Raw genomic sequence first — 25,979 nt, 5'->3', positions numbered from 1 at the left:
CTGTGAACAGTTAGCAAAAGCCAAAGCAGGATACCTAATGCCTTCAGTTCTCCTGTTCAATACCTCCTGAAATACCCACCATCACCTCTGACTGAAAGGGTTGTCTCCAGGGAACTGAGCAGGGGAGAGATGAGGGCCCAAAGCGTGGACTCTGTGACCTCTCTCCAACCGTATCTGCTGGCAGAAGAGCTCTCCTGCTGCTGGGCGTGCCCTTGGGCCACCAGCTCATTTCCTGGTACAGAGCTGAGCTCTGTGAGAGGGCTTTGCTATCACAGGCGATGCAGGCTTCATTCTGAGCAGCCTGCTCCCGGTGAGGTCTGCTTTGAATTTCAGAGCTGAGAAGGCCAAGGGTTTATCTCAGGATGGGAAGAAATAGCAGGGAATTAAACAGTCAAAGGAGAAGTGCAGTCTCTTACAAAGAAGCAGTCAGTGGTCAGCCTTTGCAAGTCAATAGCAGACGCAGGGTAGCAGAGACACTGTGTTTGAGACATGCTGGGGATGCTGGGGATGCTGGGGCAAGTCAGGGGCCTGCACGGTGAGCTCTAGGATGGCAGCAGCCTCTGTCACTCCTGGCTGGCCACGGGCTCACTGCTTTGTTTGGCCTGGGTTAGCAGGCTGATAAAATCAGAGCTGAGCTGGCATAGTTCTTCCACTTCCGTCTCATGCAAATGAACAAGACCACGCTCCCTCTGAGCAGGGAGGGAGCAAAAATTTTAGTAAATGTATCTTGTTAGGTGGTCTGGTTTTGGTCTCTGCAGGAAAAGAGCTCAGCCGTGACTCTTTAGAGGGCCCCTGGGGGAGAGCCTGGTAATGTAACAGAATAATGAGTGTCGAGCTATGAAAGCATTTCATTACCAGCATCCTCACCCCATGCAGCCCCAGTCTGCTGCAGTTATCATGTGTGTCTGACAAGAAAGGTCACCGTGAGATTATCCTGCCTCTGAAACAGAGTGCTGGCATTCCAGTGAGGGGGTCCTCGCTCCTGGGTGGGCACAAAACATTAGCAGATACTCAAAGCAAAGGGAAAGGTGAACTTTGGGGTGCTCCTCTGGGACACAGCGGGCGAATTCTCTGCTCTGAAGAGCTCGAGTTGTTGCTGCCTGTCCCTCTGTTCAATCTGCCGAGGCCCCACTGTGTTGCAGATGAAGCTGACAAGTGATTTCTTTCTCCTAAACTTAATTCTCAAAATTTGCCTTATTTTCCTTCCAAATTCAGTAGTTTTTTCCCTTCACGACTGGCTGGAATCTTGAATAGATGGTGCTCATTTGAAACAGGAGTTGGACCACAAGAGACGAGCACTCCTGCTACACTTCCCACACTGAGCTTCCAAGTCCAGGTGCCCAGAATTGGGGAGGGAGTATCTGCTGACACAGACAGCCTCAGCCCTTGCCCTCCTGACTGAGACAAGGGCACAGCAAACCCCTGCTCTTCCATGGGTGGCTTGTGTGATTTTGGGTTATTGACATCCCTGTGTTCATTTGCTCTGTGGTGAACTACAGTTAATGAGTTTTCCCTTCTCTTGCTGCCTGCTTTGTCTAGCTGCATTGCAGGCTTCTGCATGACCCTGTGGCTCGCTTGTATCCTCTCGTGTCAGAGAGCCGAACCCCAAGACGTGAGCAGCAGCCTGGAAAACACCACAGAGATGGCAGCAGCGGGGCTGGGCAGCTTGGGCACTGCGGGGAGCAACAACGAAAGGTGCGCTTAAATTCAGCTCTCACGTGGCTAATGCAAACCTGGACTTTTATGCATAAATCTTTCTTGAAGTCAGGCCACTTTCTTTCTGAAATGCAAGCCCTTCCATGACAGCATCTCTAGCTCAACCTTCAAGGACCAGCTGGCTTTTCAAGTTCACGTTCTTCTGCCCCCTTCGCTGTACCAGCGCTGAGCAGCTGAGCCCTGTGCCGCTGCGGCCGCGCCCCTGAGGCTTTCCGTGCCGCCGCTGCCACAGGAGAGGGCACCTGCTTTCTCCTTTGCCACAAAGCAGGCTCTGCAGACTTCCATTTTTAGCACGGATGAATCACGTTTCCCCTGCTGATGGCAGAGAGCAAAGACCCGAGCAGCCCCGACCACCGGCATCGCTGCTGAACGTGAGCGGTGTCCCCGAGCAGATGAGGATGGCTGGGCGGGCGGCTGCGCTCGGTGGCACGGGCAGGAGTGGACAAGGAGAGGAGATGCTTCGTACAAAAGGTTTTAACACCTCGTGGTGCTGGATATGCCACTGTAGCATCTCTGTTCCCTCCATTTGCTTTGGGGGGGGGTTTGCCAGCTTCTGCACCCCCAGCCAGCTCTTCCCTGCTCCCACTCTCTGCTTTGCCCCACAGGGCTCTTGGAACGTGGCAAAAATAGGCACATTCTTGGAGTTCTTTGATTAATATATCACCAAGATTTCTCCCTTCCTCAGCCATTAGTGCCAAGGAAGAGGTCAAGAAATTTCTGCCATTACTGATGGAGTTTATGACAAAGAATTGTCTTTTACAGTTCTCCATTCTGATTCTTCATTCGGTTCCTTACTACCGCTGGTGTTTTAGACAGGACCTCTTGGGGGCAGGAAGGGGGAAGGACTCCATCCTGAAAACTGCAGAAGACTCTTACAGCCCACAGTCTGTCACGAGAGAAACAGTCAGCTTGGGAAGAACCGTCAGGTGCCCCCTTATTTTTGACTGTCGGGTCTTTATAGGTACAATGCCTAAATCAGGCAAGAAGAGTCAACACAGACAATTTTGATATTTAACACCATAACCAACAAAATAATCATGTTTTAAAATACCTTGCCATCATTTTAAAAATATAATTTAGTTCTAGATTAAATAATTTAAAACTCAATAATTTAAAAAAATAATATTTGTGCTTTTCTCTTTGATCCACTCTTTCGCTTTTCTTCTGCTAGGACAGTTGCAAGCACTTTTCTCTATTTCTTTTAATTTCTTTTATATATTTGAGGTAGTTTTTGACCCCCTTCCATTTGTTATGAGTACCCTGAATGTTGGGTGTTCAGCCCAACTAGCTGCACATTCCAAGCGCTACAGAAAATGTGTGTCTGCTGCATGACTGTCTGTCTGCTGCATTTTTATCAGCCTGAGGATACAAATGCAGCGAGGAAGCACTAATATCAGTGCAGTGTTGTGCCTGCCAGGTTTTCTGAAGCCCTTACAGCTGCGCACTGGAAACCCGACAGGCTCCAATCCATATTCAGTTTTAGTTGTTTATTTGCTGGGGGAAGGTGGGAGCTAAAGTACTGTGATGTCTCTATACATTTCAATCAAATCACAGACTTCAACACATTAAGTGGCTCCAAAAAGAGATTAATGGTGTTAGAGTACATGCAGTACTCTAACATCAAGGCTCCAGCAGGAATCAATCCCCTCTATGACAGAGAGAAAACCTCCCCATAAAGTCACGTTGAGATCCTACTCGTGTTTGTAATGTTTTGTACGGTGATTCTGGTCAGAAGCCATCTAATCTTTATTATTGTTAGTTTTCAAAGAGCATTTCCAGTACCCTATAACTCAGAGACCACCCACAGCCCAGTTTTGCTCTTTGTCCTCCATCCTTCTGTGAGGACGGGGATAGTGAGAGGTGTCCAGTCCCGCTCCTGACACAAGCAGACGCAACCTCTTAAAACACACAACATGATTTTTTTTATTTGTTTAATCAGTTTACATTCCACAACTGACAGTTTACTTATTTATTTTTTAATTTTCCATGAACAAGTTGTTTAGTTAGTTACCAGACAAGATTTTAATCGATGGAAATACAGTATTCTGTGCCAATCTGAATAAAGCCAAAACCAAAACAAATCAAAACAAAAGGGAAATTGTAAGATGTAGCCAGTTTTTTGGCAAAGTCCTGTGATGCTTTCTGCAACTCTTGTCTTTCAAAGCTATAGGGGTTTGTTCATTCTCCCTATCAGTTCCCTGATCTCAACCCTGCCACAAAAATGTCCCTTCAGGGCCACAGTCCTGCAAACACTTATGCACGTACACAAACACCCGTGTGTCTGCAGATTAGCACCTTGGATTAACAGAACAAGAAATCTGGGGGTGTTTCATGTTTAAACAAATTCTGTTCACCTCTGCTGCAACAGGTTACAGGAAGAAATGGAAAAGTACAATACACTTGATGTCACATTACTTGTGAAATTAGCCACCACACTCACATCTCACCAGAACAACCTAACGAAATAGTCAGTGGTTGTTGATGTATTGTTAGCACCGATGGCCACAGGAGCCACTTCGCCTCTAACAGCAGCACAGAGGTCCCAACCTCACAGGACATGTCACTCTCTATTACTTCTGACAACTGGATGTTACTGCCCAAAAGTCATAAAACTCTGTGTGTATTGGCTAAAAAGTGCTCTACTTGTTTGAGCAGCTGCATACACAGTTCAAATATCCTTTACAATGTCCAAACCATAATCAGAAATGGACATGGTTTTGGACTTTTCAAAATATGTTAAGGTTTTATATATTTCAATGCATTTCCCAGTCTAGCAAAACACTTAGGCATGTGCTTAGCTTTAAGCATGACAGTAGCATCCTTAAGGGGAAATTTATGCTTGAAATTAGGCAAGTGCTTTGTGGGATCAAAGCTCTGTAGCAGTGCTCTGAAGAAATCAGGATCCTGAGTGTTCTAATCCTGGCCTTCATGTTTACAACCACTGCAGATTTGAGTAAACCCAGCTACAGTCTGGATTTTCAAAAGTGCTGAAAAGAGAAGGCTCCACCTGCAGCTGGTAGAACTTGTGAGGGGGCATCAAACCACTAAATAGAAGGTGTTTCCCAGGCTTTTGGCTTCCCATCTTCAAAATGGCTATAATACCTACCTGACTCAGACATGTCTGATGGGACTCATACTTGTAAATTTTTCTATAGAGAAAATATGCCAGATAAATATGATGTATTGCTGCATTTCTCTGAATATGCCTGAGTCTTTTTTTTCTAGGTCTTTCTTAATCCAGCTTTGATGTGTGTACTGCACTTAGAGGAAACATAAACAGCTGGCCAAGATGTACCCACATGAAGAATGTCCTGTACCAGTCATATTATTTTACTTGGAATGTCCTAGGAAAGTGCTGACATAGTTCAATTTGCAGGCATTTAAGTGAATTATTATCCTAAGCCTCCCAAACTGTCAATTAGAAACAGTGATGACTGCAACTTTCATCATCATCAAAGGATGATTATGGGAATTGTTTCATTTCTTCTGAGCAAGAGAAAAAAATTATAAGGAAAAAAGGACCAATGAGAAAGTCAAGAAAGGGAAACTCTCCAAAAACTTTTGGCCAGTGTGGTAGTGTGTGGTTAGGCTGAATATTACTTGGGGCAGAAGAAATCCTGAAGAGCAGATATCTTCATGAGATTCACCTACAGTGGATGGTGGGGAGTCCAGTATGTCTGGTTTCTCCCTGCCCCTGGTACCCAACGCTCGTGCCCTCACACAGGAGTGGTTTTCACACCCACACATATTTCCCATGGGCACAGGTGGGAGAGTGAGAGTCAGACCCACGAGCTGAACTGGCTGAGAGGTTTAAGAGCAGTAGGGGAGCTTGCTGGGGAAGGTGACAATGGAGCTCTGATGGCCTGAGAGCCCCACCCATTCTCCTTCCTTACCGCCAGGATGGCCCCAGTGCCAGGCATTGGCCTGTCCCATGGAGCCTGGCATTCGCTCCCTGCAGCAGGGTCACAGGAGTGGTCATGGCTTTCATTAGGAGGTCAGATGGGGTTTTTTGAGAGAAACTGGAAAGTTATCCAAGAAGATAATCCAAGTGTGTCATGGGGGTGAGAGGTCGGGCAGGCCCCCCTTGGCAAGCCACATGTTGGCAAAGTGAACCTAGCAGGGAGGAGAATGTGCATGGCTGGATGCCAGGACTGTTGTAAAGAACAGGAATCAAAGATAAACTGGTATGGAGTCACCCCTTAGAACCTCCTCCCATGTGATGTCGTGCATTGACTTCATCACCTTTTTAAAGGAGGTTTTTCTTGACATTAAAACTCTGCAAAATCCTCGTGGGACACAGAGGGTCAACAGTTTAAAAAGCAACCTTTGAGAGTCCCACATGCCAGTACCTTCCTCATCCCTTTCACAGAGAGGGAGGGCAGAAGAGTGATGAGGAGAATTTAGGAACATTCTGAAAATCTTGAGGAAAATGGTGCTGCATCCTTAAATTTGAGATATTCTCAAGCTCCTCCTCATTTCCAGAGTTCACTCTTAAAGCCTTTATTTCTTTTTCACAGACATCTCAAATAACAAAACAGTCACATATGCAAGAGCTGGTATGGAATGAAATTTAGAGAAAAATGTCTTTACAGGAAGCATGTCTGTATTCTCACACACGGGAAGGAAAAAGAAGAGAGGGAGACAGAGATAAATATCTTACTCCAAAAAAGGGAAAGGGAGAACAGGAGAAGAATGTCAGGATGATACACTACAGCTTGGGCAAGGTAGTACCATGCTGAAAAATAACATTTGATCCATGGAACTCAGTTTTATCTTCCGCTTTCTAACTAAAGTCTTTCCTTAAGTACTAGTACACAGTATTGAATCTTCATTTTACAGTTCCCTGCAGGTCAGCTGAAGTCCCTCTTGTCAAAATCTTAACAGTATTTTTAAAAATAAAGTTGTTCTGAGAGATGGGTGAAGACTGTCAAGTCACTAACTTAAATTTAGCTGTAGAAACAAGTAGCAGTGACAATACATTGGCACAAGATCCAAAGTTCACTTAGCCTTAGAGTTTTCCGAAATCAGTTTAATTTTCCCACTCCTCTGACTGTATTTATTTTATTCAGGTAATATATGGGACTATACAAGAGTTCTAAAGTTCTAATACTAGATTAAACTGCTGGTCCTTCTAGATAGACTCACACTCAATACGCAGTTCCAAATTTTGGCTCTGAGAGACTGTCACCATAAGGTGGAGACGTAAATTCAGCCTTGTCAGAGCAGCTTTCTGAATACTACAGCCACAGTTCATCCGCTTGTTGAGTCCTCAGTTTGGTTTTTCTGAGGACAACTATAATCCCAACAATAAGGGATGAAATTGCAATCTCTTTAATCTCCATGTAAGCTGTTTGTAAAGCAGTTATTAACATTGAAAAAAAGAATACGAAACTACCCAGACTGTATCTTGGAGGAGAATTTTTTTGATTATCACTACCAGCCAGTTGACTTTTTCAGGCCAGTTTGGGGATAAAGCAAGAAAAGTAACCTTTGAAGAGCTCAGCTGTTCAAACGTTTAAGAGGTAAATTCACTCTTTGAACTGCTTCAGCAATGCCCAGGACTGGCAGAGAAAGGTGAAGAGTTCAGACCAAAGACCTCCGACCTCCAGCACTGGGACCACCCAGTCATCTGTGCCTGGAAGCCACCACAAGGCACTCACCTCAAATGCTATTTCCAGGGGTTGGGACAAGCCCTATCCTCTGTAGTCATGTTGCAGTTTGGGAGGGGAAGGCTGTTGTGAACATCTTCTGTTCCAACAGGCTTTCACAATTAAAACCTGTGTTTTAGAGGTGAGCCCAGGCCATGCACCCGAAGCACACAGACATGGCTGATCTCCATATGGATGCTCTTTTGCACTAGATACCTGATTCACCTCACCAGGATTTAAGAACTTTTGAGATCTTGGGATCACCCAAGACAGGTGAGAGGTCATTGCATGAAGCAAGAAGGAGCTCCTAAAGCTTAGATGTCAGTTTTGCTAGCTCACCACCTGTAAGAAACTGTCTCTCTTCACTACCTGTACAAGAAGCCAAGGGAGATGAGCTCATTAACATCATGAACTCAGTTAAGTGTCTAAGGTTAATGGGGACAAAGGCAGGTCAGAAAATCCTGGCCTTTCAGTGGCTCAGTGTCATCCACAAAGTTGCTCCTCCCAAACGTACACCTAAAGAGAAGAACAGCATCTGTACAAAGGGCCTCCTAATAAAGGACAAGAGAATCAATTGAGAGAGCTAATGCTGAACAGAAACTCTACCATTGCTTTTTCAGTCCATTCCTTTTCCTTAAAAAAGCCCTTGAGACCCAGTCCTTTGACTGGATGTACATGTGTGGATGTGCGCGCCGCTGACTTAAGTGTGGTACCCCTCCTCAACTGGTGCAATGGCAAAATGAGGATTTTCCTGGGAAATTGTACTTTTTAGTTTGTTTTGGTTTAAATCTGAGATACATGAGGATTTTGAAAAAGAAACAGTCCTTTGCCTGAAATTCTGTACATCAATCTCAGGTTATTTCAGGCAATCATGAAGATACAGACATTTTTCATGAATTTACAAATATATATACAAATATACACATATATACAAATATATGTGTGTCAGCCTATGGGCTGGATTTAATAATGCTTTTTTCCAGCCACGCACACAAGTATAATGGTTGTTTTTTACAAAAAGAGATTGGTAGAAAGTTGGAGTGACTTAGCAGTGACTTTTCCTACATCTGTGCAGAAGATCCTTAAGTGGGCTGACACAGAAGTGCAGCCCCCTTACTGAAGTCCCTTCATCACATATACATATAAATAGGAGCCAGTCTTACATCTGCTAATAAAACAAATTTCTCCTTGATCCCAATGACCTGTAGTCAAAGAGAATTTTACTTGAGAAAGAACTGGAATTTCAAGCCCATTTTAGACACAGTTTACAGTTTTGAAAGTTGTAAAGTCTGTCATACTAAGCCTCAAAATGCTTTAATGTAATTTAAGTTACTGCAGAAAAATACTTTCAAAAGTTCCCAAATATGCTTTTCTGTGTAAGTAGGGGAAATTTTGTCTTGCAAAAGATCAAACCGCAAATACATAGATATAAACACTCTAAGTGATGGAAATTGCCAAGTAAAAATAGTAACAGTTTAAATTAGATATCTGTGATTGCTGTTGGTGCCCAGGAGTTATAAATAATTCAGTACACTCTGACTGAACAGTCTAAGGCTGCACTTCTCTTGTTCTGATTACTTGAATCTTTTTCTTATGATCTATATTGTTAATGAATAACTCTTTGTAAAAAAAAATACAGCCTTACACACTACAGCCAGAAGAAAACTCTTCTTGAGATAAAACATCATGAGAGCTTAAGCAAATTAGGAGTGTATAATTAAAAAAAAAAAAATACAGGCACCAAAAGCATTTAGTGTTTTACTCACTGTCTAAAGAAGAATTGGATGCTGAAGCTGTTTGGTGTGTTGGGCCCCAGGAGACTAAGGCCATGACTGATTCACACTCCTTGGAGTCTACATCATCTTGAAACTGGGGCAAAACCCACAGGTTTTTGAAGGCTTTACTCTTTATCTCACCTACTGCAGAACTGCTGTTGCTGCTTGAGCATTTCTGACCCACTGGCATGGTAACAAGGCCACTTGAAGGAACTGCCTTTACAGAGATATTCCTGTGTCCTGCTGCCACAGGTAGGGCTCAGACCCACGGCATGTGAGGCTCCCTGCTGTGCCCAGGAGCTTTAACCACAGTCTTCATGCTGCCAACAGCCCACACAAGCCCTCTACAGACTCAGGAGTGTCCTGCCATGGCACTGCCTCTTGGCACAGTGGGATTGTTACACTGGGGGATCGTAAACATTTCTGATTTGGAGGGGATACACTGGCATATCTTCCTTAAATATCCAAATACTTTTTGATGGAAAATACCAAATTTATCCCAGTTGTATTTTGCTTCCTCTTGCATCTCCAGCAGAGAATTTGCATGTGATCTGCACGCACAACCTAACAGGGACACAGATGGCACGTGAATAGCATTGCAACTCCTGAGTTAAGTATAGAAGAACAGAGAACAATTATGCTGCATTTTGCTATGTATTTTCTCTCTATGTAGGACACAAGTTTTTCAGGTTCCTGGCATCCACATCATGTGGGATGTACACATGTGTGCGTTTAAGGAAAGAAGGGAGTGAGGGTGCCCATGTGTATACAGCCTATGCAAGAAAACCTTGGAAGTCACTTTTTGCCACAGTGCAGGATGTTAGTCAATGATGGAAGAATATAAAAGGGCAGTCTGAGAAGGATCAGACAATTCCTGCTGCTGATGCTGAGGGTAACATTGGATTATCCTCACAGAATTCTACCGATTTTGAAGCAGCTCTTGTTGGGTCTCCTTTTTTACACTCTCCCACTTTTCCCTGGAGATAACCTATCTGAGACTGATATTTTCATTGAAAGTCTTCCCTGAACAAGGGAAGGTCAATTGATCTGTGATTCTGGAGTGCTTTACTGGAGGTGACCAGAATTTAATTTCCCTCTTGTGGCCTATATTGAGGCAGTCGTCCAAACTCTTCCTCAAGTTAAATCCTAAACTTCTGCAAGGTGTACTGCAATTAAATTGACAGCACTGTGTCAGGCTCCAGTTCTCCAATCGATGTCAACATGGAGCTTGTCAGAGGCCCCTGGCACCAGCTGCACTTGTTGTCAAAATACTGCAATCTACAAGTATGGCTCTGAAGAAGGTTGTGTGATTGGGGTGTTAGTGGGGCATACAGGATGCAAACCCTAAGTTGAAGTGCAGGAATGGCAGGGAGGGAGGGGAGGTAGAATCTGATGACTTTCTTTCTAAAGCCAAAGAATAGATGTGAGTGTGCTAGCACACATTTCATTTCCAGTGTTAACCAAGACAGCACTACAATATTTTCTAAGGCACCTGAGCTTTCTTTGAACCTAACAGACTATGGAATAGTTGCAATATATTCCTGGCTATGACTGGAAACAGTGGATTATGAGTTTTGAGCCAAGCCTTGATTTTTGAGTTTTCACCTTAAACTAGCAGAATAAAGATTTTACGGATCTGGCCTAGAGTTAGCAATCAAACTTCAGGCTTTTTTGAACTTCAGTTCCTGACCTTGGAAATTCATCTGTCACTGATCTTTATATGCTGTTTGTGTTTCATGCCTGTTTTGTACTTTTTGTTGTTGGTACCTGGCAATCATTCAGAGCTGTCTGTTTTTCACCTTGAATCTTCCCTTGCTGGCTGGATGAGCACAGTGGTGTGGACCATGAAAGAGTGGGAAACCTGGGGGCTAGAAAATGCAGTGGTGGTTCGTGTGAATGTGCCTGAGCACTCCTGTAGCCCTTCTAGGCCTATGCAGAGGCACACAGAAGAGAGAGCCCGAAGGATGCATGTCTTTATTTAAGCTATACTTGGTAACATATGATTTTCCCTTCATTTTGCTGCTGGCAGTTAGCGTGGTGCTCAAGAATTAAGGACAGATTACAGTGATTTTCTTCTGAGCTCTGCTTATCAGTGGGGCTCCAGGGATGAGCCTGATTCAGAGGTGCTACACAGTGGGTAAATGGAAAGCCAGGGAGACACAGTCTTCCAGGAATGCTCGGGAATCTGAGATAGCCCCTGCACATCAATCCCCTCCTTCACCAACTTTGCTTTATTCACCATCCATTGAACCACACAGCTAACATGCCACAGTTAAAAATGGTCCCAAATGACTTGCATCCAGAGGAAGTCAGAATACCTGCACTCTCACAATTCACTCTTGGAAGGATGAGGATCCTCTGTTTAGAGGACTCTGAGGATGCTTTTTTTTTTCCCTTTCATTTGTTATTGCAGCTGGAATAACATTTTTAAAAAGTAATGACAATTTTTCAAAAGCAGTATCTCAAAGAAATTGTTCTGGTCACTGGTGGCTTGTGATCCACTTGTGACTCTCCCTGGGGTAGAAGAAAAAAAAGCCCAACAAGAAAAAGAACTGGAGGGACTGTACTATTTAGATGAGGAAAGATCAGTAGTGTGTTTGCAGAGAGGAAGAAGGGATTGATTATATATATACAGGCAGCTAATATGGGTCAGGAAATTTAACACACAAACAGCTTTAGCTTGAAGGAGGAGATGTCCTATAGGGTACATAAGATACAGGGCAAATGTGCTGCTGCCACATAACCCCTTCACATGTGCAGTGTCCCAGCAGGGACAGCCAGCAGAACCCCTGCAGCTGGCTTGTTACAGTCAAAGGGCAACACAACTGAGTCACTACACACAAATCCTCAGCCTGCAGATCAGTGGGTTGAGCCAATTCATCCCGCATCCTTAGGATGGGCGTTTTAGGATATCTGCATTCACTGCACTCCAGTGGCTCTGTGGTCTCTGAAGCATAGAGATATGTTGTCCCAGAAGTGCAATGTGAAAGGCTACCTCTGGGAAAGAGCCTCCCAAATATGGATCCTGCATTCCCACCTCATGGAAAGGGAGACCAAGAACGTACTGGTTGCTCAGGCTAGGGCAAAGTGTCACCTTATCTACAGGGGAAAGACGGGAAAAGAGCGTGGGCTGGTCTCTGCAGGAAGCTGAATGTCACGCAGGAAAGCACATTCTTGACTTTAAGCACATGAATAGTCAGCCAAAGTTAAAGGGATTAGTCACATGTTCCAAGTAAAGCACATGCTTAGGCACTTGGCCAGAGCAGATCTGAGGGTCAAGCCCCTTAATGCTAGGACCACTGATAACAGATTTCTAACTAGCTACTCCTCCAACTAAGAAACCACGCACTAGTCAAAAAGCTTCAATCTCTGTTCAGAAAGATACTTCAAAGCCTCCCCCAAAATGCAGAAACTCAGAGTAGCTGTGGGTGTGCTTCCACTCAGGAGAAATGGAGACACTAACCATCACAAATTTGCATGTGGATGTATTCTGGATCAACCCTGGTCTAAAGACAATCTGAGCACACAGAAGGCATGGTGGGGCTGTGACCCCTATTTAGGGGGATGGAAGCACATGGGATTCCTCCCAGCTCTTTGAGAAGTATGGAGGGAATTTCACAATTTCCCAAAGGGGTTCTGCCCTTTCTTAAAGCAATGATGAGAGAACCGATGTTTGGACAAATGGTTCTTTTGGGGATCCAGCTGGAGATTGAGGTGACAGGATCACATGCTGCTTCAGACATTCCCATAACCTTCAAGATGCTTCACAGCCACACAGGCCGTATGGATCCTATGCTAGAGCAAGTGGAAAACCACAGAACTGGCCCAAAGATTCAGGGTTAACACTTTTCTGTTGTAAATAAAAATAACCATAACCCTCTTCCACCACTGCCACACACAGACAGACACACAGGCTTATATACAGCTTGTAAACCAACACCATCAGAGAATACTTCATCAAGGCAAAACTGGTTTTATGCCAGCTGCAGAAAAAAAATGGAAACCTTTGAAAGTCCATCAAACAGCAAAATTACTTCCATTTCTTTAAATCTTACTGCTATACCTCTTTCAAAACTGTATCTGTAGAATACACCCTGTGAACACTCATGGACCACACAAGGATATATCATCACAGGAACTGCTGTACTGCTCTGCGTGCCACAGGGCCTGATGGTGGACTCCAGATAGGTACTTCTGTAAATCTGGTTTACCTGTGCCACTCCAGATATCTGTATTTACATGAAACACCTTTCCTATCACATTCAGCACTGCAGAGGAGGAAGAAAGTTTGCATTCAAAGATGTTTTAAGTAAACAGCTGTAATTTTCCTAATAATTTCTTACCAAAAAGTTGGGTTTTTTCCAAAATTTTTCATGCTTTGAAGAAACGAACAAATTTTTATAGGTCTTTTTGGTTTCCAGTCATTGGTTTTCTGCATTCAGCTTTCATTTAGCTCTCCAAGGCTGTTTTTGTTTTAAATTTCCTTTTTCTGTTCAATGGTAATTCATCAACCTCCTTACCAAGTAGGCACTTGCACAGTCAAATTATTTCAAAACTTTTCAAAACCGCTCTATTTGAAAACCTTCCCAGAAAAAAATAAATAAACCAATCTGCTTAAAAAGGAAGTTTCTTCAAAAGGCTTATATTTTCAACTCGAATAAATAAGTAATTTCTCTGGTTACATCTAATGGAAAATGAAATTGTGAAACTTCATTTGACAGGGACGGCACTTCAGTGGAAATACACTGACTTAGCAGCTGGCATTGACACGTTTGGGGAATCTGTAGATAACAGAAAACAAAAGATAGGTACTTGAGCAAGAATGGAAGAAACCCAAATCTACTCTACTCCAACATGCCCTCCAGAAATTTAATTTCTTTGAGCACTGTTAATGCAACTACATGTGTAAGAATTATTTGTTAGCTGGATATTTTTAAACCAAGCAACACTGTTTCTTGCCAGCTGTGCAAATGGCATGACCTGGAAATTAATGCCTGCATTTCTGCGCAGCAGGCACAGGCTCCTTCTCCTAGTTTTAGATGGAGAGGATGACTTCTTATTGACTAATGAGGACTTTATCATGCAGCTATCATGTAAGAAAGGATTGCTGGCACTGTCCCTGAATTAAGAGCATGTTGGGTTGGATTGATTTTGGGGAGACCTTTTTCCTTTGCCCTGTCTCCCTTTGCCTGCATATTTGTCAGTGGTGCCCTCGCTCTTCTACATGGCAATTCAGTCATCCTTCTTCAGAGTCCCATTGGCTACACCCTTGGCCCTTTTTCCCCACCTTCCCCTCAGCCACTGGTACCCTGCAAGGATCCACTGTCCTCACAGCCAAAATGCTTTTCTTCCTCTAATGGCATTCACCCACCTCTCCAGACTTAGCTGTTTGTTTAGCTCAGGGACCTATGACTTGAATGAAGGGAAAAGCAGAGGGAAGGAAAAAGGAGACAAGAGGAAGAGGAGTAGCAGGAAAAAGAGAAAGACCAAAAAAAGAGAGAGAGTTCCATTTGCAGGTTCACAGTTATATCATACAATGCTTAAGCTCATGGGAAATGGATCTCTGTTCTCTGCATCTGACCCTTTCACATCCATCTGTACGCAGTTCTCCCAGATGGAGAGAGGAGATGTCCAGTGAACCGGGGCAGTTTCCAAAGACAAGATGTGGGAAGGTCTTATTTGGCATACATTAACACAATGAGAGGCATCTCTTACTTCTTTTCTACAGAAATTAGCTCCCTTTTCCTCCTCCACAATGGCTTTTGCCCAATTGTCTCGAACATCCAAACTGGAAACTTGATGAAATCCCATTCCAGCAAATCCCTGGGAAGAACAGCTACCCGGCCTCCCCCCACCTCCCTTCTCCTTGGTCAGTCTTCCCCTGGATCCACCATCCTGAACTCTCAGAAGCTCCATGAAAAAAAGCCTTCTGAAATCCACCAGAGAAGATGTGCTGTCTCAGACCTGACGGCTTTCCTCGCGCTTCTGCCGTTGCAGTGCCTCAGTCTTGGGCCACAAACACAGCATGGATGGTTTAGTGGACAATCACATTGCAATGTTTTAAATTTTTCTTTTTGTTAAAAAAAATAAATAAAGTAAGAGGGAAGAAAAAGTTATACACACATGTATCACAGCATTTTCAAAAGGCCTTCTGCTGCATTTACATTAGCAGTTCAGCCTCAGTTGTAAGCCTGGATGTAAGGCAGCTGGAAGATTAAAACCGCATTGTTGGAAAGTCCGCTGAGATGTCCTCTTGGAGATTTTTATTGTTTTCTGGTTTTATTTTCTTAGATGTTTCTTATTATTATTAATTATTATTATTTTCACTTGTTTGCTTCTCTCTAAAGTTTGGCAGGCAAAGAGAAAATGCTTTTTTGCTTTTCCTCACACATTCTGTCCATTTTGTTTTCTGCTTTTTAAGGAGGGAAAAAAACCCAACAAAACCCCAAAACCAATGACACGACAGGCTTCTGTCATTTTGTTTTAAGAAAGAAAAAGAACGTGGGTGGCTTTCTGATAACGGCCTTGAGGAGGTACGGTGTTGAAGTGGCTCAAATGCTTCATTTGCTCCTTTGCTTGCTGTTTGCATTTTCCCTTCTGGCTGCAATGGACGTGCTTTTTGTGTCACCCTCCCCCATGCCTCTGCCCCCACCATGTCCTGTACAGATTCTGGTTCCAGATTCCCCACATGAATCCCCTGTTCCCCCTCCCAAATGGCTGTAGGTAGGTGCAACTGTAGGTTCGTTTGACCTCTAAGGTATGATGCTGAAGTTAGGAGTTGGATGGAAGAGCCATGTGAGAGAAAAGCTTTCCCATCACTGTGAGAAAGAATGAAGCAACAAAGAGTCCAGTGGAGATGTGAGTGCCGTGTTGGACTCAGCTCTACCTTGGCACTGGCATTAATTTGAGATTTTAGATATATATATAATTATATATACATATATATGCATGTATAGGCATACATAGGCATATATATATATATATGTCTCTGTGTGTGTGTATTTATTTGCTATTGTTTTAGCACACTGTCCCATTCTCAGGTCTAGATTTGGGGCAGTTGGTCCTGGGGACAGGTTGGACAGAAGGGGCCAGAGTGCAGAAGAAGCCAGAGATGAGAGTGAGGCCCAGGCCCCCCCACGCACAGAACATGGACCAGCCGTAGCCATGGCTGATGTCGTCGGGAAGTCCGTACAGGTAGCGGGGGTAGCGGGAGAGCTCAAAGTTGATTCCAGCCACGCACGTGCACAGTGAAATGATGCAGAAGGTTCCTGGAGGAGAACGGGAAGGGGAGAAGGAGGGAGGAAAAAAACAAAGAGAAGTTAGAAGAGTGATAGACATACCCCTTCGCAAGCTGCCCGAAAAGAGCTGGTGCAAGCGGTAAGGAAGTGCCTAAGGGAAGATGTTTGTATAGAGAGTGCCTTAGTCTGGAGGCTCCATGAGGAAAGAACTGAGTGCCACCAGAGCCTTGAATATTGATCTCCTGCTGAACAGAGCTGTGTGGAGAAACCTCAGCAAGAACACTTTTTCATTATGAGCACTCCCTTGGGCACCAGAATGCTCCATGGAACCACTGATTTTTCTGAAACTTTTCTTTAGACAAATACAGAGTGAATAATCTTGTTTTGACATTTTTGGGAGGGAAAATAACCTTAATTTTTTGCTTCATTCCAATTTTTCAGTGATAGACTTTATAGATTACAATATATTTGACATATTCTGGCTCTGTTGAAATGTACATTTGAACTTATCTGGGAGATTTTCTTCATACTTTTCTTATATCAAAATACAGAATTTTCCATTATACAGTCTTCTTTTAAATATCACTTTAAAAGTCTTTAAATCCTTCACAAAACTCAGATTCTGCCCTCTGCACGACTCCAGTTTCAATCTAGATGCCCTCTGCCATGTTACTGAAATCTTCAGAATATCCTGCTCTTGTTTTCCATCTATGCAGCAACATTTCATTTCTTATTTCTTCCTGAGAACACTGTAAGGACAAACTTCATAACTCTGTCAGGTGGTGTTATGGAAAGACACACATATCAGATGAGGCTGAACCTTATCCCACCCAGATGAGTCTAATTTTGATCTTCGGCCTCCAGCTTCATCGATGCTAAACTCTGAGCTCCTGAAATGTCACAATTGCCACCCACATACCAAATAATGGATAGATACAGATTCTATACACCTGCCACAAGAGATAACAACTCAAGTCAGCATGAAGTTGGCACTTTATTTTTCCTCTGTAATTCCTGCCTTTGTGGGCCTCAGAATTGCCTGGAGAGCCCTGGGCTTAGAAGGCAACCTACGGGACTCATGCTACAAGACACACACAGTCAGTCCTGCACGTCCTCCCTCTGTTCATGCATGGATCAGTAACGTGTGACGTGGACTACCAGTGCAGCACATCCTGCATGTGTTCACTTACAGCTGCTGGTGAGGAATCTCCTCTTCTTCTTGGTCCCATCCCTAAACCAGCACAATCTTCCAAAGCAGACACAGTCAGCCTAGTTTCTGTGACAAGCTCTTGTCTTCTGGTGCCTTTACTTCCTTCTACTCCTTCCTGCCCCCTGTCTCTGCTTCTCTTCTGCCACTTTTGCTGTTGTTTCTCTGCTGCTTTGCTCTTTTTAGTTGTAGTTGCATTGAAAAAATGAATTTGACAGTCCCCACTCTGAACGTAGAGGTAAGATTATTTGGTGAATTTACATGGAATTTGGTTCAGAAACTGGGAGCATTAGCAGGAACATACAGACATCACCAAAATGTGTGAACTTTCCACTATACCCACCTCCTTTATTTAGTAGGAACCTCACACAGGCATTGAATCTACAAATCTCTGTCATGGACCTGCTGTGAGATCACTGCTACGGTGTTCTCTCTGTTCCCTCTTCTGATCACGGCTGTGCTTGTTTGGATGGTCTTTTCTCCACCATATTTTGGAAAGTCACTTGTAGATAGTCTCTGCTGTAAAGGTAGGGTGCCTCACCTAATGCCACGAACAGCTGCCAGATAGCCCAGGATATTCATAAATGTTCGTATAATGAGAGTGCCACTGGGTACCAGTGAGGACCAGCAAGCTGCTGCAGTAGGTACCATGCCTATTTCATTCAAAATAGCCTTCTTGCCTCCCACCAGCACCCCATCCGTCTGCAGTCACTGATCTGGATTCTTGCAAAAGCCTTGTGAGATCCCAGGCTCTAGAGTTGTCCTATACTACTTCAAAGCACAGAATAGGATAAATGGGGAGATCTCCCTCCCACAATCCATTAGTCAAAAATCAGGTTGGTTGATTAGAAACCACATGTTCTTTCCATGTTTTACTATGTTACGTAGGTTATACAGTAATATGAAGATGTCTGACAAGAATGCGGTTGTTCCTTGTGTTCTGTGTCAGAATGACTAGTACAGTGTGAGATCAGGGGCAAAAAAAGATGCTTCAGAGGCACTGTGCTCTGAACTGAGCTCTGTGGCTCATTTCAAATGGTTGTGGTTAGAAAATGACAGGGAAGACCTTTCTTTGCTAGTAAGAACATGGTAATTTCAGCTCTCTCAAGATATAAGACTGTTAAGAGAGGTTGGTGGGAAAATCTGTGTGGCCAGACTGAAGCTGAAATGCTAAGGTCAAAAGGGAAGGAAATAACTTTGGATTTCAAATACTCCACGTCCTTTCACGCTTTGTCTTGGCTTTTTTGATCACAAGCTCTTCGGTGCAATGAGTGTTGCTTACTCTTTGTATTTGAACAGTGCCCAATATATCGGCACTGCACCTTGCTGAGGGTACTCTGCCCCTTAAAAAAGAAGCAGCAAAGAGCAAGTAACAGCACTAGAGAACTAAGCAAATCACAAGCATGAGACTTCTCTGAAAAAAAAGCCTACTCCCGTCCTGGAGAATGTGCCAACCCATGATGACAAGGAATGACTGCCATGCACAATGTCACAGAGTGCAGAGAATGGTCCTCAGCCCGTCACCCCCCTGTGTTTCTGCAGGATGCCTTGTACAACACAGAGTTATCTGTCTCTCTAGTGCTGTTCATTGCAGACACAAAAAATGCCATTTTACGCCATCTAGAAAAATCTTTATGGCCATTTTACGCGTCCTATGTGTCACTTGTGTTCAGCCAAGCAAGGAAGTTCCTGCTTATCGTTAATCTGGCCTCTCACCAGGAAGGCTACTGATGAAAACCAAGTAAGGTTCCTACCTCATGACTGTTCAATAGCTTTCCCTCATGAACTAGCAATCATAACACAAAAGATCATCCTTTCAAATTGTACAGCTGTTGGCCATTGCAGTGAAAGTCATGGGTAAAAGGGATGCAGAACCTGAGCTTACCCGTGGAAATGAAGCCTCTGCTAGTCCAGGGAAGACATGGAGCTGAGGTGGCAGGAGGACGGAGGCTGTCACTCATGCCCATGACACTCTGCACTACAGACACAGTGCTTCAGAGGCAGCAGGACTGCAGGAAGTCATGACCATTCCCAACCCTATGATCCTTTTTCCTTTTTCAGAAGTCACACTGAGCCCTTATGCAGTTTCCTCTTAAGTTTCTTCTGTCAGTGAGGTATCCTCCTACATGTGCACTAATGCTCCAGATCCCCTGGAAACTGCATTGATACAAACTTTAATTTTTTTGTCAAAACACTCCCCATAGCTGTGGTCCAAGCAGATGGCCAGACCTGAAGGCTGGTGGTACAGCCATGGCCCTGGTGCACAAACTGTGAATGACAGGTGGCAGTAAGGGTTTGCTGGTACATGAGCCGCACAAGAAGATAAAGGCCATCTCCTTCTGCAGCCGGGGGCAGCAGAACTCACGAAGTTCTTTGTGCTGGGATTTACACATTATCCTCCTATGTGACACCTAATGAATGACACAAGGCAACAGTGGGATTTTTGACAGGTAATTCACATGTCATTGCAAAATGCTTCACTCAGGTGAGAGATGAAATTTCATATAAAGCTGTGTCTGTGCCACAGAAACTGCTGTTTGACATGTAGTCAAACCTCCATCCTGGCTCCTTGTCAGGTAGTCTCCCTTCATCTTGGCCTGGTTCTGACAGTGCCTGTCCTGCTAATAAGCTGATGATCATCAGTGGTTTGAGAACCTGAGCCATTAAATATCTCTTGGTGATCTTGTGCCTGTCTTTCTTATATATTACAGAATAATATTAAACATTACACTGAATGTCCCTTTCATTTAGATTGGAAAGTTTTTTAGGACAGAGGTGAACTTATTTGCTATATATATATATGTAAAAGACTGGGGTCCTACTATCCTTGCTGCAGGAGCAGACATCGTCTGAAGAGGGATAGCAGAGAAAGGTAATATCAGTGTTGGTCAAAGCCTAATACCATGTGGATTATGAGTCAGAGCCTTTTGCTGTAGCTGTTTTCAAGCATGATTATATCAAGCAGTGCCATGGGCCGCTGCTGCAAGGAATTAAGTTTTTCTTTCTTATAAATGTCCCTTTCTCTCCAATCAGCCCAGCCGTGTGAGGGTCTGCAATGCCTCCACAGTTCTTAAACCTAACCTCCAGGGGAGACCAAAACTGCTTGTGAGTGAACTGATTTAAACACAAACAGGCTCAAATCATCCATACTAAATCTGTTTGAATTTTCCCTAACGCTAGTATCCTCTTGAACCATGTCAGAAGCCACATCCTTCACCCACAGACCTGCTCGACTTCCACAGTGATTGAGCTTGAGGGATTTCCCAAGGTCTGCAGTGTTTTGTGAGACAAGAACTGGTGCCTTTCTTAGAAGCATTGCAAATTAAGATGAGCCTTCATGGTGCTAGGGCACAAAAAGACCCTGCTGCCACGACCTTCATCTAAACATCCTCATCCTTATTATTAGGGAGGAGGTGTCTGACTGGAACCTGAAGGAGACATCACCAATTTGAAGGCATGGGAAACCCAAAAAGTCACTAATTAAAATGATCTGGGCACCAAGCCCATCTCCAAGACCCTCCTTTTACAGATCATTTGTCTCATGATTTGGAAATCACTTCTTTCACAGCTGACAGAATGATGTTCATTCTCTCCCTTCCCCCCACAACAGACAGAAATGACTCACAAACTGTGCTGTCAGAAGTACAAAGTAAACAACCCCAAAAACTGATTCTTCTTGCCTTCTGTTATTTTTTAAAGCACATAGAAATGTCAAGTATTACTTATAAATTAGTAGATAAAAAGAGAATTGCAAAGGTATGGATTTTAAGATGTCCTTTGAAACCATGCAGTTTTCAAATAAATGTAAATCTCTGCCTTTTAAAGTATTCCTAGTAGCTTCTTGTGGCCACTAATGTCTTTGAAAGGAGTGCTGTTTACTTAATTATCATCACTTTCTTTTATTATAGGGCTATGGGAGGAAAAAAAAATCTCACAAGTGAAACATTATCTTTACTTTCTCTCTGCCCTACTAGCTTTTACTATTTTCAAGGTACATCAAACAAACAAATAAAATTAGCTCTGATCCTAAAGTGGAGTGTGTAGCATTAACTCTTTAAATTATATCCCAATCAAGTGAAATTATTAAAGAATACACCGAATTCCTTCTCAATACATTGATGACAAAAGGCTTTTGGAGGGAGGGAGCAGCTTTGCAGTAAACTCCTTCTGTGCACGGATTAAACGCCTCAGCAGCACGCAGCTCTTGAGAACACTTTATTGCTCTGTGCATACACGCACAGAATATAAATTATTGCTTAATTATGTACTGTTCCAGCAGAAGCAGCTTGCAGCATCACCAATAGGCTGCAGAAGAGCAAGGGGTTTACTGGAAAATTGTCCTTATGAAAAAAGCGGAGATGGAAGGATAAATCTGACTGGGTGACGGAGATTTAGTGCGGTGTCCTTGTGAGATTACATCCCCACCTGGGTTGGGACTTAATGCATTTTTATCTTATACCATGGACTAGATAAACTGCAGGGTCTGTCGTGATATTGCATTATAACCACTCTGAGAATGTGGTTTGCATTTGGCCTTTGGCCTCCTGCCTCACAAGGTGTCAGAGGTGCCCAGCGCACGCCAGAGCTGTGCGCCTGCTGCGTGCCACCTCCCCGGTGTGCCTGTCTAGGGACTGCTGCTGCACTAGCTGTAATGTCTTACGGCACCAGAGGATTATGTGTCCTCAGCCACAACCCCAAACCTTAATGGGGACCATGCTTAGGCTTGTCTAAATCAGTATCTCATATATAGGAACAATGTCACAGCAGCTGAGGGCTCAGCTCTGGCTTGCTCTGCTGATACAAGTGTCAGTCCGTATTTCACACTGCAGATCTGCACATGGTGACATTTCTGTGACTGTATCCCTTGGGGCTTGGGACTGCACAGGGAGTGGACACCCATGCTGTGCACAGCTGCAGCCAGTGAGCTACAGCAATGAGCAAGCACTCTCTGAAGCTGTGAGTTGGCACGTAAGGCAAAAGCAACACTACTTAGCTAAAAGCACGGTGCTTTGATGGACCGGGGAGAGAAGAAAGCTTTCAGATCAAAGCCTAAGTGAATAAACTTGGGAGTACTTTAGCAATGGTGATTCCTATGACCCAACCAAAATAACCTAGCAATAATAAAGTGGGTTGACTGCAGCCATTAAGCAAATGTAATGGGTCACGAACTTGCAGCCACAACACAGGAGACAGCAAAAATTGTGCCAGCTGTAGTACTGTGATATTATTCCGATTTTACTGGAGCATTAAGGAAAGAAAGGACCACAGTGTCAAAATGAAGAAAAAATCTAATCCAAAGTTAGGAAAATTATCCTATCCGTGTGCTGGCAACACCATGCTTGGCAACATACAGAGGCTCCTGGCCGGTTCTTTTATCCCCACAGCATGACCCAGGCAGAGGCCAAAAGATTAAACAGAAAGAGGCACTAGAGGTCTGAACAAACTCATGTGACTCCATCACACCTCATATTTGCCTCAGATGACAACACATAAGTTTAGTATCAAGCTGTACCTTAGGCAGGTGCTTCCTACCCTAGGTATCTGTAGGCTAAAGGGAAACTTGTGGAGTCAGGTTGGGTTTGCCTTGTCACAGGACATGTTCTGTAGCATGAGGAATCTGAGCACCCCATTGCATTTGGTCTTTTACTAATGAGGTCATTACACCTCTAAGTATGTAAGACCATTTTCTTCCAGTAAAAAAGTTGGACATCTCTCAAAAGAGGATTCGTATAACCTTTCTTTTGCAGGAAATCCTAAACTGCTGAAAAGTCTACTGATAGATGTTCTTCAAGACAAGTGAGACTGGAGAACAGGTACAGCACAAGTAAATTCAATGCAGCTTTCTTCCATATTGCCTACTGTGTGCCATTATAAATACTTCCAGAGGGAATATTTTCAGGTCTAAAAGGATAGTTAGTCACATGCCTTTTAAATTCTTTTGTTTTCTGATGGCAGTACTAAAGAAGCCATTGGGAGCTTGGGGTAATGGTGGTGACTTCCAATGGTGATTTCGATATTTTCCCCTTTAGGTGCTGGAGAAAAGCCTATCCATTCGTTTTAGTCAAGTCACCAAAGGAGGCTTTGCTTGTACAACTTTCAGGATCTTTACTGCAAACGTCTCTGGGTTCTATTACTGTTTCCCTGAGTTGACCTGTTAGGAACAGAAAAATCCTTTCTGTATGTGCTGATACAGTTACTGAGATAGAATAGTCAGAAATCAAAATAAGATACAACTTTGTCTAGTCAACAAGAAGCACTTAGTGCAGGGCACCCCTATGAAGTTACATCATCCACATAAATGCTTGCAAGCAACAAACTAGACTGAACCTGTACAGCCTTAAAGGATCATGCTGAAATCTCCTTTCCTGATGCAGAGGAAATACCTGTTCATCCTCTGTAGCCCACACAAGTACATTGGCATGACTGATCTCTGTATGCCCTGAAAGAGACAGGCTGGGAAGAAATGAGGAAGGCCCTACCCATTTATAGGTTTTTCTAGGTCCAGTTGCTTTTTAAATGCAGTTTCCAGGGTCCAGTTGGACTCTGTCCAGGCAGATTAGACCAAGCCAGTGTGACAGTGATTTGCCCAAGGGGAATGTTGTTTTCTAAGCTGACAACCTGAGGAACCAAGAAAGTGAATCTAAATCTTGCTTCGGCCTCTGCATTTAACAAAAAGATCTGCCACACACTGAAATTTTTCTCCCCATTCCCTCTGTAAGGTTTTCTTTCTGTCTAGCAAATCATGCCAGTATTAATCTTCCTTCTGTTACTTGTGCAGTCTTTCCTCTTTTATGCCAGGCATGCAAACAACTCAGCAAAACTTCCTTTTAAAAATACCAACCCAATAATAAATGCCAGTTTTGTTTTCATTGTCTTCCTTTGGCTTTAGTGCATCTTGCCATTGGAATTCAGAAGCCAGCAACAGATCAAAGACCTAGTGACATTATTAAAGGATATGGAACAAGCACTGAATTTTAAAACACACAGAACTTGTTTTCCAGGGCTGTGGGTGGGAAAGTCTTTTGTATTTCTACAGAATCTGTCTCCTCTGCTTTATTTCTACTTTCTTTTACCTTTTGTCAGCCCCCCAAAGACCTATTGACATCCCTGAGAAGCAACTTGATTGCATGCCCTTCATGGACTACGCTAAGTTGTCTGTTCTCATAACTTTAGAAGATACTGATGCTTCTGCCAGTACCTCCCATCCTGGTGAAGGAGAAATTACAAGTCAGTATAGCTGACTTAAAATGAACACACAGAGGAATATGAACAGTTCTTCTTGCTGAAAAACCAGACAGAGCTGACTCCTTCATTTACTGCACACCAAGTTCAAGGAGGCAGATTTGAGCTAGGACAGAAAAACAATGAATTTAGAGGAGTGCATACACTACTTGCCCTGTCTTTTGCTCCAGACTATAAGATCTCTGCACCTCATTAAAGAAGCTTTTCCTCTCCTCCTTCTAAGTGCCAGTGCCCTCCCGTGATCAGGTACAAGGCTGGTGGAATTGTGTTGGTATTTCTTCCCCCACAGTCTGCAAGTGCACATCTAGGAGCATCAGAAATAAGCCACAGGAAAAAAAAAAAAAAAAAAAAAAAAAAAAAAAAAAAAAAACAAAAAAAAAAAAAAAAAACCAAAAACCCACGTTTGAAGGTTGACTTTGAAGTCAGCTGATAATGTTTCCATGGAGATCAAATACTATGGAGTTGACAATGAATTCTCTTGTTGAGCCTTTCCTTCCAGGGGAAAAAAAAGCCCCAAAGAACAATACTTCTAAATGACTACACTCTGCACTACAGTTGTGTTATTGACTCACAAAGAACACATCAATATCCCACCCCTGTTTTCTTATGAAGATGTTAACTCTTAGGTCTCAACATTTCAATGCCAAGTGTGCCAGTATTCACCTAGAGAATCAGATATATTCCTGAGGAGCGGGGAAAAAAAAGACATCTAGTGAAAATAATATTCTGTGAGAAAAAAGATATTACTCTGCATTTGAACTTATGCTGTAAATGACAGTTACGATTCCCCTTGAGGAGTATTATAACATGAAATTATAAGAGTATTTCAGTTGCTGTTATGCAGTGACACACAGATGTCTGTACTACTAAAGTGGGTGATGTTTCATATTTCCAGAGAGTCTCCTATTTCCCTTTCAAAACAAGTGCCAGCATAAATAAATAAATGCAAAATGTGTTGTTGGTGCACCAGAGAGCAGAGAGAAGTACCCAAAGTAAAGATGTAACACGGACTCCCAGCTCTGTCTTTTAAGCTTTGTCCTGCCATCAGCTGAGCAACTTCTTTCTAGCTGGGAAATGCTCAACAGGCCATCTTGGCATTATATTAACCTTAAAAGATGGCAAAGAAGATGTATGTCTGCCTGGGTCATTTCCT

General features: G+C 43.3%; 1 protein-coding gene across 1 annotated transcript in view; it reads right to left on the bottom strand.

Annotated features, from left to right (window-relative positions):
* Positions 1–6,200: 6,200 nt before the first annotated feature.
* TMEM178B (transmembrane protein 178B) overlaps positions 6,201–25,979 on the bottom strand; it is a 215,873-nt gene continuing 196,094 nt past the window's right edge. Inside the window, exon 4 of the mRNA XM_066183821.1 lies at positions 6,201–16,407. Coding sequence (XP_066039918.1) covers positions 16,157–16,407 — 251 coding nt within the window. The 3' untranslated portion in view covers positions 6,201–16,156. The remainder of the gene's footprint in view (positions 16,408–25,979) is intronic.

Source organism: Chamaea fasciata, unplaced genomic scaffold (assembly GCF_029207755.1).
Source record: "Chamaea fasciata isolate MVZ Bird 193981 ecotype frontalis unplaced genomic scaffold, bChaFas1.0.hap1 SCAF_5, whole genome shotgun sequence".
NCBI lineage: Eukaryota > Metazoa > Chordata > Aves > Passeriformes > Sylviidae > Chamaea > Chamaea fasciata.
Note: the sequence above shows the minus strand (reverse complement) of the source record. Positions and strands in the feature narration are given on the sequence as shown.